At 58.7% G+C, this 15,435-nt stretch overlaps 1 protein-coding gene across 2 annotated transcripts in view; it reads left to right on the forward strand.

Moving 5' to 3' along the window:
- The window catches only part of RGS3 (regulator of G-protein signaling 3), a 64,963-nt gene that overhangs the window by 43,087 nt on the left and 6,441 nt on the right, over window positions 1–15,435 (forward strand). Inside the window, exons 11-12 of one of the 2 annotated variants that reach the window (XM_009326371.1) lie at window positions 10,728–11,375; window positions 14,818–14,891. In XM_009326371.1, coding sequence (XP_009324646.1) covers window positions 10,728–11,375; window positions 14,818–14,891 — 722 coding nt within the window. The remainder of the gene's footprint in view (window positions 1–10,727; window positions 11,376–14,817; window positions 14,892–15,435) is intronic. The other variant, XM_009326372.1, reaches the window with a different exon arrangement.

The following is a 15,435-nucleotide window of genomic DNA, read 5'->3' on the forward strand; positions in this document are numbered from 1 at the left end:
GCCGTTCCTCTGGTCAGGAAGGGCAGGGCTGTTTCTCTCACTATTTTCAGCTTGCTTGACAAGTGCAAGTAAATGTGCTGTCAACAAAAGCAAACAGTGTGTAATCGAGGGATGATTGAAACCAGGGCCGGAGCGGTGGTGCCAGGAGGGCTCTGCGCGGAGCGCTGCCGCAGCAGAGCTGGAGGCAGAGGGGCGGCCTCGTTCCCCCCGTGTGCTCGCCTGCAGCGTGGGCAAAGGCGAGTGTGGACGACCACTCTCCTGTCCCACGCCCTGCCTCCTCTTCCTTGCCCCCAGCACCTTCGTGTGCCCCAGGCACCCACCCTGCTTTGCACCCATGTCGCTCTGCAATCCCCGTTCCCCAACACCTCGCTGCCTTCAGCAACACCCTTTCTCTTTACACTGGGTCATTTCCCATTTGGATGGTGGCCATGTACACACTTGAGCTGGCACAGCCAAGGGCCCACTGGCATTGGGGTGGCTGTGACAACCACTTGGGTTGGGGACAAGTAGGGTGAACCTCTCTTTCTCTGATCCAGCGTTCACGGGGTGCTTCGCTCACTGGGAGTGTAGTCAGAGCGCGATCGGCTGTTTGATGGGGAAGGAGGGGAGGAATTTGCACCTTCTCACCTTGTTTTTGGCCCAAAGTCCTTCCATTTTGGGCTGGGAACCTGCTGCCCCGTCTGTGCCAGCTCTGCTCCAGAAGGTCCTGCTCTGGACCTGCTGCTGTGGGGCAGACCAGGCCGAGTACGGCCAAGGGTGCAGGAAACTCGGAGCTTCATCAGAGCCTGCTTTTCTTCCACGATGCCAACATGAGAGGCTGGGCAGGGCTAAGCACATCACAACAGCACCGGGAGGGCCAGCCTGACCCCAGCCACACACCCTCCCAGTGCCTCACTCGTGCTGTCAGGGTGCTCAAACAGAGGAGAAAACCTTAAGGTTTATTCTGCCCCAATAAGGGTTAAAGCATCAGCTGGCAGTACTTGTGAGCCAGGTTACAAAAGTAAAGCAAATAAGTGTGTTGTTCCACACCAGTGAGCACAGCCTGGCGCTCGCCCTGGGCCGGAAAAACTTGTTACTGAGGACAGCCAAAGGCTGCTTCGGTAACGCCGTGAATTCGGGAGGCTGTGGGACCAGAGACGCTGCCTCCCTGCGAGTCAGGCTCCAGTTCAGCTCCGTCCACTTAAATATCTGGAGGAAGCTGCCCCTGCCAGAGGTCCCCGTGCCATCAGAGCGAACGGGACCCTTGAATCCACGCTGGTGACCTGGGTGCACAGTGACACGTGGGTCTCACCCTCGGCACCCGACGGGCCAAGAGAAGGACAACGTGTTGACTTTAATTCAGCTGGGACAGAAGTTGAAGAGGTAGCAGTAGGTGTGAAGCAGGCTGCAAACATAAAACAAGTAGATGCAGTTTGAGTTACCCTGGATTGATCCATCCTAAGCCATATTCTTGCTGGGTTTCTTGCCCTCTTTCATGGGAACAAGCCCAAATGCAACCAGGACGTTGAAGGCTGCATGGGGGGATTTTACAGCTCCCTGTGAGGCTTCAAAGCGTGTCTCAAACATCCCGTTATGAATTTAGGGACCCTCTTTATGCAGTAGCCTGACTGTTAGTTCTCTGCAGTGCAGGTGAGCCTAGATGAGTGCTGAGGGGTCCTGAGGCTGATCCTTCACCCCATCATTCCCTTCTTGCACATCAGTTGGCTTCCAGTCCTAAGAGCAGGGATGGGGTGCAAAGCCCCGGGAGGCTGGGATTCACGTGGGGCTGGATGGGGTGCTGGGTCTGGGTACTGGGCTTTTTATCATCTCCCCCGGCACCAAGCCCTGGCTCCATCAAGCTCGGTTTCCAGCCCTGCTGGCTTTTGGTGCTGGCCTAGGTGGCATGGAGGTGCCTGGGGCTGCCAGCCCAGGACAGCCGCTCGCTCGGCCTCGGTGCTGCTGGCTCACAGGCTCCCAAGGCACGTGTGTGCCGGGAGCGAGCGGGGAGGGACAACCAAGCAGATGGGCCAGCTGAGAGCCGCAGCTCCGGCTTTATTTGTTCGTTTGCTTAGCTGGACTCCACAGCCATTAGGAAAGCAGACCTCTCCCCTCCGGTGAACGCCGGCTCCTGTTTCTCTGGCGCTGTGCGATGTTCTCCCGGCCATGTCCAGTGGCACCAATGATCCTTCCCGCATCCCCCCCGAGCAGGAGGGCACAGTGGCGTAGTGGAGTCGCGAGCAGCTGCCGGCACTTTCATCACGGTCAGAGGCATTTTTAAACCCTTGAAGGTCTGCTTCTCGTGAATCCTCAGAAGGGCTGGTAAGAGTGAGCGTGCTGGCAGGAGCGGCGCCGGCAGCCCGGGGGGGTTGAGCGATGTTGAGATCATTCGCACAGGGTGGTCGGAGGCTCAGACTAAGTGGCTTAAGCCAGCGCTGCTGTGATTTAATGAAGGCGCTGGAAGTGCTTTGGTGCAGTGCTGCCTGCGAACGGGGGACGCTGCCTGTGCCAGGCAGGGCTGACACCGTTCCCTCGGCTGGAGCGCTCCTCTCCTGTGCCCAAATGACTCCTGTTTCAGGTAGCTGCTGATGCTCTTCCCTTCTAGCGTGGTGGGGGGCTGTGAGCGTGTGGTTGGGCAGACTCTGAAGCCAAGTTCAAGTAACTCCTTGCAAAAGTTACTCAAACCCTGATATCTTTGCAAAGCCAAAGGATGTGTTCGAAATGCTGGGGGGCTCTGGGTGGTGATGCCCAGAGCAGTGTGGGAGTGGGAGGCATGGCTTCCTCCTGCCCCCGTGGGGTCCCCTGGCCCTCCATGAGGCTTGGCGTCCCACCCTGTAACAAGGACCTTCCTGATGGAGTGGCAGGGCAAGGCTTGACAGCATGATTGCAGGAGGGTTGCATTTGGCTTTGGAGCCACCAGTGTTTTTCGTACCATTTGGGATTCCTCCGTTCTGTGTGTGTGGCTCTGGCCATGGCCCTGTTGGTGCCAGTCGCAGGCAGAGCTGCTCTGCCAGGTCCTCTTCTCTCAGCGGTTGTTTCCTTACCGTGATCTGTGCCAGCAGGAGCAATGGCTTCCAGTGCTGACCTCGTGGTCCTGTTGTAAGTGATGTTGGGATGAGTCCTTCACAATGGCTCTGCAGTGGCTGAATGCGTCAGCTCAGACTCCTGCTGTCACCTCCCTCATCCTGCACAGGGGACAATGCTCTGCCCCTGCAGATAACGCTGCAGAGAGATTCCCCCACCTGACAAGCGCCTTTCCCACCGCGCTCACCCTGTGGAGCCGGGCTACCCAGGTTGAGGAGGCTTGCAGGTAGTAGCTGGTGCCCGACTTGGGCAAACTGGAGCTGCGTCGCCAAAATGATGGACACAGTGCGGTGGGTGTGTGCAGGTTTGGATGGTGGCTGGGTTCGTTCCTGGCTGAGAGGGGCCAGGCACCCTGGGCTGGGGGGGCTCTGAGTCTCAGGGGCAGCGGGGCACCCCCAGTGTGGTGACATCCCTGGGCTGTGTGTGTGCCCATGTCCCACAGACCTGCAGCCAGCCAGGCGGCCTCATGGAGGGATCAGGCTGAAAACCCACCAGGCCCAGCTTCCTTCGCCAGTGCGCAGGATAGGTGCTGACCACAGCTGCCGGGGTGGCCGTGCCATGTTGCTGCTGTTGGTGAAGGCATCCTGTAGCTGAGCTCAGCTCTGTGTCCAGTGTGACCCGGTGAGGGACCTTTCACGTTACCTGTACCACTGCAAAACTGTGGCTACCTGCAAGGAAGAGTAGGCAGCGCGTTTCCCCTGCTCCATCTCAGGAGCATCCACGAGCCTGCAGCTGGCTTGGAGCAGGGGGACACGTGCGTGCCTGAAGTGCGTGCTGGAGGAGAGCTGAGCACTGCTTGTCACCACGGCAGCGAGGACCCATCAGTGAACGGTGGCCGTGGTGCAGATAACCACCGGCAAATGGGTGTGACAGTGGCTGGGGACACACACCACTGTCCTCTCTCTCCGTAGCCATCAGGGCAACTTGCCTGTCTTGGTCAATAAAGCGTAATACCAGGAGGACACACATCCAGCCAAGGCAGTCGGTTCCCAGCCCGGTGTGTATGGGGGTGTCACGAGAGGGCACTGGCCCTTGCAGGAGAAAGGGAAGGGGCAGATAGTCGTGCGTGGGCTGTCCCCCAGACGAAGACCGTACACCCTCCTGCGTGTTTTTTCTCCCTGTCCCTGCCTGTTTGGGTAGAGCCGCTCGTAGGGGATTGCAGTGCAGAGGGCGAAGCGCCACGCTGCAGAGCATCTCCCACCTCAGAGCTGTCCCTTTTCCATAGAAAGTAGCTTGGGAAAAAACCCAACTGTGAACCTGCAGCAGAATTTCATTTAGCAGGAAGCATCGGAATCAGTCTGCGGCTTGGTGTTGTTTGGGGGCAGGACAGGGCAGGAGAAGGGGAGCTGCAAAAGCAAATGTGGCAGGTTTCAGGGTGATACATAGCTCTTCCTCAAGGCAGAGCGGTCATCAACTTTTATCAGCAGGTAGTAGTGCCTCCAGGGATTGCTAGCAGAGCTGTAAATAGCACGAGGGGCACGAGGGAGCGGTGTCTGGGAGAGGCTGGGGTGGCTTCAGCTGCCGCTTGACACGGACATTAATAACTGCAGAGGCAGAGCCGAGCGCTGCGCTAGCATCTGCTGAGCCGCGGCTGCGGGCACGTGTCGGGGCTGGGGCTGCCGGAGGGAGATGCCGCTCGCTCGGCCCGTGCAGCTGGGATGCAGCTGAGAGCCTGGATTTGGTAGGTTTTGCTTTTTCAGCCTGCGGGCTGTACCCTTCGCTGGGCAGGATCCGGCCACAGGTCGAGGGAGCAGCGCAGCGCTGTCGGGAGCACTGATGTCCTTTTAGATCAAGGGTGTCTGCTCCACTCCCCGCGCTGGTCCTCCCGCACCCCTGTGCTGGGCTGGATCTTGCTGTCTCCTGGGGAGCCTGTGGCTCCTGCCCGGCTTCCTTCACTGCCAGGCTGGGTTTGAAGGGCTGGTAATGAGCAGCATCGAGGGGAACGAGGGGGTGTTTGTAGCAACGGGGACTTTTTGAGGTTCCCTTGCAAATTTGGGCTGTGTACGGCTGTACCATCTGCTTCGACTGGCTCTTGCTGCGGGAGCGGCATTGCAGTGTGCTGGCAACGTGGGCTTTCTGCTCCGGGGCTTTTACAGCCTTTTCGCACTGGCGACAAACCAGTAAATTCAGCCCTTACCACTGAAATCAGAGCTGTGTGTGTGCTCATAGCCTCGGTGGGGATGGAGGGCACCGGGCAGGGGACAGGTCGGGGTCCAGAGCTGGGACTGCCGGGGCGGCTGCAGTTCAGGGCTGGCGGTTTGGGGCTGGCAGCTCGGTGCTGCAGCGGCAGCAATTCTACGTTAACTCCAGCTGCTCAGCTTAAGTACACGGCGTGGGGAGGTTTTGTCCCAGGTTGTTTGCTGACACCTTCAGCAGCTGATCCCAAAATATGGGGTGCAAGCTACACCTACAGACTGGGCTCCCTCCTGCACACCCTCCGCTACGGGTAAGGCTATTGCCCTCGATTAAGCATCGGCTCCTGTTTACCGCTGTGTTGCAGAGAGCGGAGCGGCTCTAGGGAGAGGTGCAGAGTGCAGTCACTGCTGCGGCAGGGCTGGGCGATACGTCGGTCAGGCCCCGTTTGCAGAGCAATCAATTGGGGATGACAGTAATGGGGTAATGGGATTAGCGCAGGCTGCTGACACGGGATCATTTCCTCCTGCATAGAAGGACTTCTCCTTCCAGGGCTCTGAGACCTTTCAAGCCCAGGGTTTTTTGGGTGGTACAAATGCTCACACCACCACGGGTGTCTCATTGGAGGCATATGTCCACCCTCGCCGCCCTGCCCCGGCGCACTGTTGGATCTTGCTCTTTGTGTTTATACATCCGTGCTTGCTTTTGCTGTTACACTAATTGCTCTGTATCAATTATTCATTGATTCAGTGATGAAGCAGGGAATGGGTAGAAAACCCTGCTGTGCAATGAGCCCTTGGCTCCGGCCAGCCCCACAGAGCCACCTCAGCTCAAGGAGGGCAAAGAGTGTAGCTGCCCGGGGGATGCTCCTCATGAGCACTTTCAAAATGACTCCCATGAAAATTTTCTCAAATTTCGGTAGTTCTGCTTTGCATTTCTGGCTTCATTTTCTTCCTCTCAGCCCTGTGCTGTCTATTAGATGCCGCTTCCTGTAGCCGTGTGCTTACTTGGCTCTTAATGGTCACTTTTTAGGTCTCGAGGTGCTCATCGTCAATGGTTTTGATAGAGTTTCACACGGCCAGTTAGAAGTTTCTGTTCTGGTGGATCTGGGCACAGTTTGTCCCATGTTAAAAACCCTGAAATTGTAATTTTTTCTCCCACTTTGGGAAAAACCTACTTTGGAGACGTTGGTGTTTCCTGGGGTGATGTAGGTGCTGTTTTCCCTGCATCCCGTCTGCCCTGGGGGGGGGATGGTACCTCTGCACAGGGAACACACTGCCAGCAGCAAGCCTGGCCGCGTCCTCTCTGAAATCACCCCAGAGAGGGACTTGGTCTTATTCCTATGGAGATAAATGCTTTTTGGGGCAGGTGAGGCAGCTTTATGCAAAGGTAGATTTAAGGGCAGCAGGAGCCGGAGAGGTTCCTCCATGGGACTCACAGAGGATGGGGCTGCTGTGGTCTGGGGACGGCCCATGAGAGCAGCTCTTCCAGTCCATTAGCTCCTCCCGGGGTGAGAGCAGAGCTGGGGCAGCGCGTCCTTCATTCTCCCGCTCAGCTCAATGTCCAACAGTGTGTTACCTGCAGGGACTTCCCTGCTTTTCCCAATGCCTGATTTTGGCTGAGGAGCAGGGCGCTGCCGTTCTAGGCGTGTTTAGCCTCCTCTCCCCCAGTATTACCACAAGAGAAAGATGTGCATTGCAAAACCTGAGCATCCACGTCAGGAGCCAAGAAAGGCTGAATTCAATTTTCTTGTGTCCAGGCTTTACTTGAGCCACAGCGGCTCCATGACTGCGAGGAGCAGAGGTTTTGAAATAAGAAACTGAGAGCCTCAAAAAAATCCCTGACCTCCCAGACCTGGGGATTTAAGGGAATGCCACATATCACGGCACTTCTGGCAGCGTGAGAGCTGGCAGCACTGGGGGAAGGCCAGTGCAGGCTTCAGCTCACAGCTGTGCCGTCTCTGTGGCCGGTGTTTTCCCAGCTGGAAGTCCCGGTCATGGGCCACCAGAAAGGGCACGTTATTTAAAGAAATGCTGGAGAAGTCGAGGCCGTGCTGACAAACCCACATCTGTTGGTTGAAATTTGCTCTGCTGGCATCAGAGCAGCAGCAACCAGAAAAAAACTGATCAAATTACAGACCAAAGAGCAGAAGGTTTGCAGTACTTCTCCCCCGTCTTGGTTTCAAGAAAATTTTTGAGTCAGTGAGTGATGCCCAAAGGCAGATGGAGTCCAGGCAGTGGGTTACAGGTGCAGAGGTTGAGGATGCTGGAGCAGGCAGGGCAATGTTTGGCTTTTTTGGGGTGTGTTGGGGCTTGTTCAATGGGGAAATGGATATTAGGGACTCTATTGCTGTTGCAAACCAATCGGACCAAGCATCCTCCTTCCCTAAAATTACCCCTGATAGCCTTCCTGGGGCTTGGAGGCAGCTCTTCTACTTTCTCTTCCCTTTCTTGGGACGTGCTGCCTTGGCCACAGTCTGAAATAGAAACTGAAATGGTGAAGTGTGAGGTCCTCCAGGGAGGATATGGTAAAGCCCCTAGGCCATCCCGGCTCCGGACAGGGAGACGCAGATGTTGAGAATGGGAAGATGCAGATGCTGAGAACAGGGAAACTCGCATATTGAGGATAGGGACACCCAGATGTTGAGAGCAAGGAGACCCAGATGTTGGGAGCAGTGAGACCAAGATGTTGGGGATGGGGAGATCCAGATGTTGGCTGCTGGCTCCTGAGCTCCCACCGCTGGTCAGAGGAGAGGGACCATGCTGCAGCGAGACCACAGGATGTTTTGGATGAGTCCTTGGGGTGGAAGGACAGCTGCCCCCTTCACCTCCCTGCTCAGACAGCATCAGCACTGCCTCCATCTGCTGCCGCCTCCAGCAGCCCCTTGGCCGCGATGATGGTGAGAAAGAAACCTGGTCGCATCCCTGTCCTTGCTGGCCCAAATCAGCTTTGTGTGGCAAGGTGGCCCTTGGCTTCATGCTGATGAAGTCCCTGGTGCCTCCAGGCACGATCAGGCTTGTTGGCTGGCCGTGATGGCATTACTGCCGCTTTCCTTCCCTGTCTTTCCCCCACCATCAGGTGATGTTTAGCAGAGCTCAGCCACGGCCCTTTTCTGTGAGGACAGGATTTCACAGCCCTGGTGGTGCTTTCAGCCCGAGATGGAAACCTCGCTCGGTGGTGAGGCTCCTGCTCATATCCTCTGTGCCACTGAAGAGCGGCAGAGTCTCTGATTGAATTAGCACAGGGATTTAATTTAATCCCCAAATGTCTCTCATTTTAAAGGAGCCTGTTCATTTCCTTCTAGGCCCTTATCTGATGCGGGCAACCAGCAATGTTAAGCAGAAGGACTGGACAGATAGAGAGCTGTTGGGGAGGGGGAGGGCTTTGCAGGGAGTGAATTGAGGGCTGCGTGGGTTTTTCCTCTAATTATTTCATGAAATAATGATGACAGTGATTGCAATACAAATAAGACATAAACAGCATCATTAAAACACACGCTGGTGCAAATAGCATCCTTGCACGGCAAGTCTGGAAACATTCCCTTTTTACAAGAAATTACCATGGGAGGAGTGAAACAGCCGCAAGGACAGGGTAAACTGAGCATTTGCTTTGTGCCTCCCACCAAATCCAGCTGTTTCGGCGATGGGGCAGATGTCACAGATGGGGCTGAGGACATGACGGTCTCTGAATTTTAGCCTTCAGACTTTCTGGGACAGTTCAGGTGATGCTAAATCCCTGCCTGCAGCGAGTCAGGCTGGAAGGGGACAGAGAGGGCCCTTTTGGCATGATAAAAAAGAACAAGGCACAGGCAGACATGGGTGAGCTCCTCTGCGTGCTGCCCAGGAGGCAGCTGGCTGCGGCGCTGGCATCTTTTTGGAAATCTGGCCCGCTTTTTGGACCCGTTAGCTCAGACGGGTGCCTGCAGATGCTGCCGGGTGCCGCGTGGTCTGTGTGCCATCCCCTCTGTGCGAAGCGGATGGTGCCGAAGCTGGGGCTTAAACACCTCCAGGGTATTTCCTGGGGATGACAGCAGCTTTTGCAGCCCAACATCTGCATACAGCTGGTGATATCCAGTGGCAGGTTATAATCCACATGCACTGGCTCTGCAGGGCGGGGAGGTGTTTAGCAGCAGGTTGGCTGTCCCAGGGGCCAGCTCTCTAGGGTCTGCTGTCACAAGCTGGGACCACCATGGGAATACAGCCTCCGTCCGCTCCGTGGCTGCCTCTCTTCCCACTGTGATGTGAGGCTGGATGGGCTAATTCCCGGGGCCGCTACTCTTTTTGAAGCTGAAGTCAACCTAATTTATACAGGCGTGGTGGCTTTGTTAGCTCCAGCTTTCTGGTTGCCATCGGGCTCTTGAAAATGCTTGGATCTTAATTGGGGATACAGTGACATTTTTTTGCTGGGTGACTTGTTACCTGGGGCTGATCCTGTACAATAACCCCTACCCCAGCCCTACAGGGTCTGCATAGGTGGGAAGCACTTCTCAGGGGGAGGATTTCTCTCTGCTTTGGTCTTTCTCCCCTGCTGAGCTGTTTTTACCCCTTTGGCACAGACGGGCTCTGTGCAAAGGGAAAATCACATGGAAGAGAGGACCCAGCTCTGGCAGGGGGGGCTCATTGCAGGGTTCCCCTGCTCACGAAAAAGCCTTGGAGGTTTTTTCCCTTGGGCTACCCCAGGCTTTTCCCTTTGAAAGGGCAGAGCTTGCTCAGGCCTTTCCTGGCTGCAGAGGAAAGCTGGCAAAAAACAGCCCCGAAGGCTTAAAAAACCGAAAGGGGCTGGTAGGAGTGGTTGTGGTTTTGCAGGGCCATGTCTGCGCAGGGCACAGCGGAGCGGCCGTGGGGAGCCCCACAGCCGGGGCAGCTGGTCAGGGAGGTTGAGCTGCTCGTGGCCACGGCTGGGCTGAGCTTGGGCAATCCGCAGATGAGCAGAGCCCGGCGCTTCCCTTCTGCATTTAATAATGCGTTGCAGGAGGGGCCGGAGCTGCCGGATCAGAGCTGCTGGTTTTCTCTGTCACCCTGCCAACATGGGGGAAGATCTCTGCAGGGCTGAGCACCCCCAGCAGCTCCCAGGGGGACTGGGGAGCCATCGGGGTAAGGATGATGTTACCGGTTCTGCCTCTGCAGCCAGAGCCGAGCCTGTCTGCGCTGTCTGCGCCGCTGCGCTGAGCCACCCACCACCGGCCCCCCCTGGTTTCCTCCAAACCCACCGGTGTTGCCGGGTGCTGGAGGTGGGAGCTGGGTGGCCCCATCCCACTCCTGCCCCATAGCCACCAGCTCACTGCTGGTGGGGGAACCTGGTGCTCCCGGGATCAGGACCAGGACTGGGTGCTGTGGGAGTGATGGGCGACCTGCCACCACCTGGGAACCTGGGGACGATGCAGTCCCACCCCACCGGAGCACCGTTAGGGCTGTAAAATTGGTGCCAGCCTTGTGGTTGGGGTGTTAGGAGCAGAGAGGCTCCCCAGGAAGGTGGCCAGCGAGAGATTTGGGGTGCTTCTGCCCTCATCCTTCTTTATCTTCTCTTCTGGGCAGATGCTGGAGACAGACGCTGAGAAGCCGGGGCAGATGCACTCGGAGGACGGGAAGGCAGCAGCGGGTGATGCTCCTCCAGCCGCAGAAGCACCGGCTCCGACTGAGCCCTGGGAGACTCTGGGAGCCACCCAGGGTCCTCTCCTGGTGGAAAAGCAGCCAGTGGCCACTGAGAAGGGAGAGGAGCAGCCCAGCTCCCTGCCAGCCTTCGTCATCCCCGAGCTGCGGCTTGACAGCACCTTCAGCCAGAGCACGGCGGGCATGGCGGGCAGCACCACGGATGATGAGGAGGATGAGGAGGATGATGAGGAGGAAGATGAGGACGAGGAGGATGCGGAGGAGGACAGCGACGAGCACTACTTGGAGAGGAACGAGGCGAAGCGCAGCAGCATGATCGAGACGTCAGGCTGTCAGCCTGTCTACACGCTGAGTGTGCAGAGCTCCCTGCGGCGCCGGACCCACAGCGAGGGCAGCCTGCTGCAGGAGGCCAAGAGCCACTGCTTCACCTCCGACACCACCCTCAACTGCTCGGACAGCCAGGGCACCAAGGGCCACTGGGCCCTGCCCTCCCCCAGGACCCTCAAGAAAGAGCTCGCCAAAAACGGCGGCTCCATCCACCAGCTCACCCTGCTGTTTTCGGGCCACAGGAAGGTACGTGAGCCGGTGCTGGCTCCGCGGGGCGGCTGGCTCCTGCTTGGCTGTGGGGATGGGGGAGCTCCTGGGGTGGAGGTGTCCGGCATGTGACCCCTCTCTCAATAGCCATGGCAAAGCTGGCATCTGAGGGGCCAGGAAGGGCCCTGCCGCTGGTAGTCAGCTCTGGGAGATGCTTAGCACTCAGGGGCTGTCACCCAGAGCCAGTGTGCTGGTGCTGTGGGTGGGCAACTCCCACCCATGCATCCAGATCCTACAGGATCCCATGTCCTGGAGAGCTGCTGTCTGCTGCGACCAGTGGAGGGAGAGGTGCACCCGGGTGTCTGCACCTGCAAAGAGCTGCTCGCAGCGGCAGGGACAGGAGAAAACCAGGCTCCAGAGAGCCTCCGGTGACAAAGAGTGCCCGGTGTGCTTGGGGATGCCAGGAGCAGCGTGGCCTTCTGCCCCAGCGTGGCCTTCTTGCAGGGCTTTGACCTTTGCGGAGGGCCCATCTCAGAAAAAGGTTGAGGTCAGCAGTGATTTCTGACCCTGACATGCAGAAAGGAGGAGCCGCGGAGGGCCGTGCAGCAGGAGCTCTGCAGGCGGCTGGCCCGTGCTCACGGGGCCGGCTGTCTGGGGTGCTCCTCATGCCTCCCTGGAGCAGAGCTTGCCTTGGCTGTATTTTTGCGTAAAAAATATTTACAGGAAACAATGTGCCATTGCAGAGATTGTGTGTGAGAAGTGCTGCTTGCCCCATCCTCCCCGGGTGGAGGCTGGCTGGGTGCTGAGAGCGGCTGCCTGCCTTCCTGCGGCGCTGGCCCAGCACCCTGCTCTGCCCGACCATGCTCATGCCGGCCTGATCTCTGCCAGTGGCTGTGCGTACTGCTCTGCTCGGGGCTGCACTGCATGGCTCAGGACCACACTGCATTGCTTGGAGTCATGTTGCACAGCTCAGGACCTCGTTGCATGCCTCAGGACCATGTCACACTGCTCGGGACCACCTTGCAGTTCTCAGGACCACGTTGCATGCTGCTCCATGGCAGCTGGCTCCTGGGCAGGAGAGGCTGGTACAGAGCCCTGCATGCCACCAAACACAGCCAGATGATGGGGTTAAACCCTTGGTGGGGTTAACCCTCTTACTGCCAGGCTCATGCTGCTTGAAAAGCCACCTCTGATGCTGTTTCCTGGAGCACTTTTTGGGCTCAAAGTCCCCGGCCAGCTGGTGAGAGCCCTTACAAGTCTGACAGGCCGGTCAGATGGGGCTGCTGTGCAAAAGGGTAGCCCAAACCCTCTCGGAGGCTGATGCCAGCAATTGTGGGCTGGGGGGTTCAGACCCTCTCCCAGATCCTGTCAAGAAGGGTCACCTTTGTGGCAGGGGCACCCGGCCTCCCCAGCGCAGTTGCAAGGGAGGTGGTGTCAGTGCCAGTGCCTGGTGAGAGTGTCCCGTTAGGGCTGCCAGTGACAAGGTTCCTGGAAAAAGGTTTCACAGTGCCGCTGTGTGTGCAGCCTGGGAGCGCGCAGCTCTGTGGCCAGAGGCTGCTGCAGCGCTGGCTGAGACCGGGCGGGCTGCACGCTCGCTGCAGGGGGGAGACCCGGGGAACATACCCCGCTCCTGCCCCGGAGAACCCCCAGCTGCGCTTTCTGGGCTGATCTGGGTGGATGTTTTTCAGCGGGGTCAAACTGAGCTCCTCCTGGATTAAACTGCTCTGGTGCAGATGAGACCGGGTTTTTTTGGAGCAGGGACCGGGGCAGCCCGTGCCGGCGATGAGGGAAGCGTGGCTGCTGGAACTCCTGGTGCTCCCACTTCCAGCCCTACAGCAGCTCTGTCTGGCTCCGTATGGCCGGTGCCTTACCCCCCTGCCCGTCTGCCCTCCTGGGACACTCCCTGCCTGCTCCCATTGCCCTGCCTCTCCGGCTGCCTGTGGAGGGGTCAAGGCTGCCTCAGGGCCACAGCGGGCAGGGGAGCCGGGCACGGTGCTGGGCCACCGCGTGCATGGGGTTTTGGGCTACTGCCATCCCCCTGCCTACACTTTGGAGGGACTTTCGTCAGGCTGTGCCTTTTGACTAGTTCGATGAAACCCTCCGAGGTTTCTGGAGCAGGACACTGATGTACAATTCCCCTGTGGATCCCCTCCAGCGGCAGCACCAAGCTGCCAAGCACCAGCGATACCTGCACCCGGTGGCCTCGGCAGCAGTTCCAGAGCATCCGTCAAGGTGCTGTTTTTGTATTCCCCCTTTGGGAGCATTTCAGAGGGGCTCATTTTGTTGGCCCTTTTAACGCCGTCGTGCCCGGTGTGCCTCCCCGCTCCCCTCCTTCCTGCGGTCGGGGCTGGGAGGTGGTTGTTTTAAGAGTGTATTGTGGCCAGGAGCTCTGGGACTCCTCGGGCGAGCTCTGCTGCTGCCTTTTGTCCCCGAGCGCGGTGGAGCCTCTCCAGACAATGGCAGGAAACGTGCTCCGGCTGCGCGTCGCCCCAGCCAGCCCGCCTGCCGGGGCCCTATCTGGTTGGGGAAGGTGCTTTGCAAGGGCTGCATTGTTTGGGGCCGATAAACTCCGGAAACCTGGGCGCAGAATGGAAGGAAGTGTCAAAAGCCTTGAGCCCGGGGCTGCGAGGCTGCGCAGCGGGTTCCCACGGCACGGCCGCGGGGCGGCGATCCTGGAAAGTGCCCTGCAGCCCCCAGCAGCGCAGGGCTGAGCTCTGTTGCGGGGTCAAGCTGGCAGCGAGCATCTTCCAGTCTCGCTCAGTAATGGATGAATTACTAAAGCTCCCGAGCTGTGGTGGTCCCAGAGGTTCCCATGCCTGGCCCCAGGCTTCGTGGCTCGGAGGCTGCGCTGGTGCTGCCCCGAGCTCACGGTGCATTCGAGGTCCCCTTGGTTTGCCCAGCCCGCCCCGGGGCAGTGGTCGGGGAGTGACGCCCTCTGGGTGCTCCTCGGACTTGAAAGCTGCCATGATATGATTCAATTATGGCTGAACTGCTCTGATTTTTCCTGCCTGGGGACTGCTGGGGGACCCCTGATTGATTTTGGGTGCCCAGCCTGGGACCAGGTGCTCTGCGGGCTGGGGAGGGGTCCCTGTGCCCGCTCAAGACAGCAGGAACAGGAGCATCAGGGATGGGGATGCCGGTATCCTCCCCATAGGACGTACCACTGTCAGCATTTTGAACCTGGAGGGGTACCTGGGCCACCAGCCACGGTGTCTCCTTAGATGCTCCAGGAACACCATGGACTGAAGGTGGCACAGGATGGGTGTGGGGAGGCAGGTCCCCATGCCAGAGCGGAGAGGAGCTTGTCCCATTGCATTGCTGCAGCCAGCCGTGGCTGTGGGGAAGGAGCCCTGTGGCTCTGGGCTGTGTGGGTGCAGAGGCCATGGGGGATGCTCACAGTGATGGTTGGTGACCCTTGGAGTGCCACTGTGGGCACGTGCTGGCATGATGATGCAGATGCTGTTTTTCTGTTCCCCCCCAGCTGAGCGGAGCCGACCCTGAATGCAGCTGTGACGAAGGGGACGAGACCTCCCGCAAGAAACGGAGCAGGAACCTGTAAGTGTCACATCGTGGTGGCATCAGAGTGCACCAGGGCTGTTTGCCATGGTCAAACACCTCGTCCGAGCCCCGCTGGTCCAGGCAGCCCTCAGGGTCCCCCCTGTCTCGTTCCCCCAAGCTTTTCTGGGAAGAAAGCAGCAAAGACACGCATGAACTAAGGTCTCACTTCAGATAGGGAGTCGTGATTTTGAGGGAGGAGGGTGGGAGGCGTGCTGGGGGCATCGCACAGCCCGGCTGGGAGCAGCACCCTGTTCACCTTGCTTTGACAGACGGGGTGAAGGAGCCAGCTCTTGCCGGTGGTGTGGGGAAAACAGCTTCCCTGGTGCCAGCAGAGCTCTGCTCCGGCAGCGCCGGGTTCAGGGAGAGGACGTGCAAGTGGTGAAACATGAGCTGGGGGCCTCCTTCCCGCTGGCCCCATGCCGGGAGGAGGAATGGTGAGGTTTCCCACCGCGGGACGGGCTCCAGCCCTTGCAGCACATCGCCAGCGCGTGGGCAGTGTGGCGGGGGCACCGACAGCGGGGGCGCCCGCGGGGTGGGCGGA

Source organism: Pygoscelis adeliae, unplaced genomic scaffold (genome assembly GCF_000699105.1).
Source record: "Pygoscelis adeliae isolate BGI_AS28 unplaced genomic scaffold, ASM69910v1 Scaffold436, whole genome shotgun sequence".
Taxonomy (NCBI): Eukaryota; Metazoa; Chordata; class Aves; order Sphenisciformes; family Spheniscidae; genus Pygoscelis; species Pygoscelis adeliae.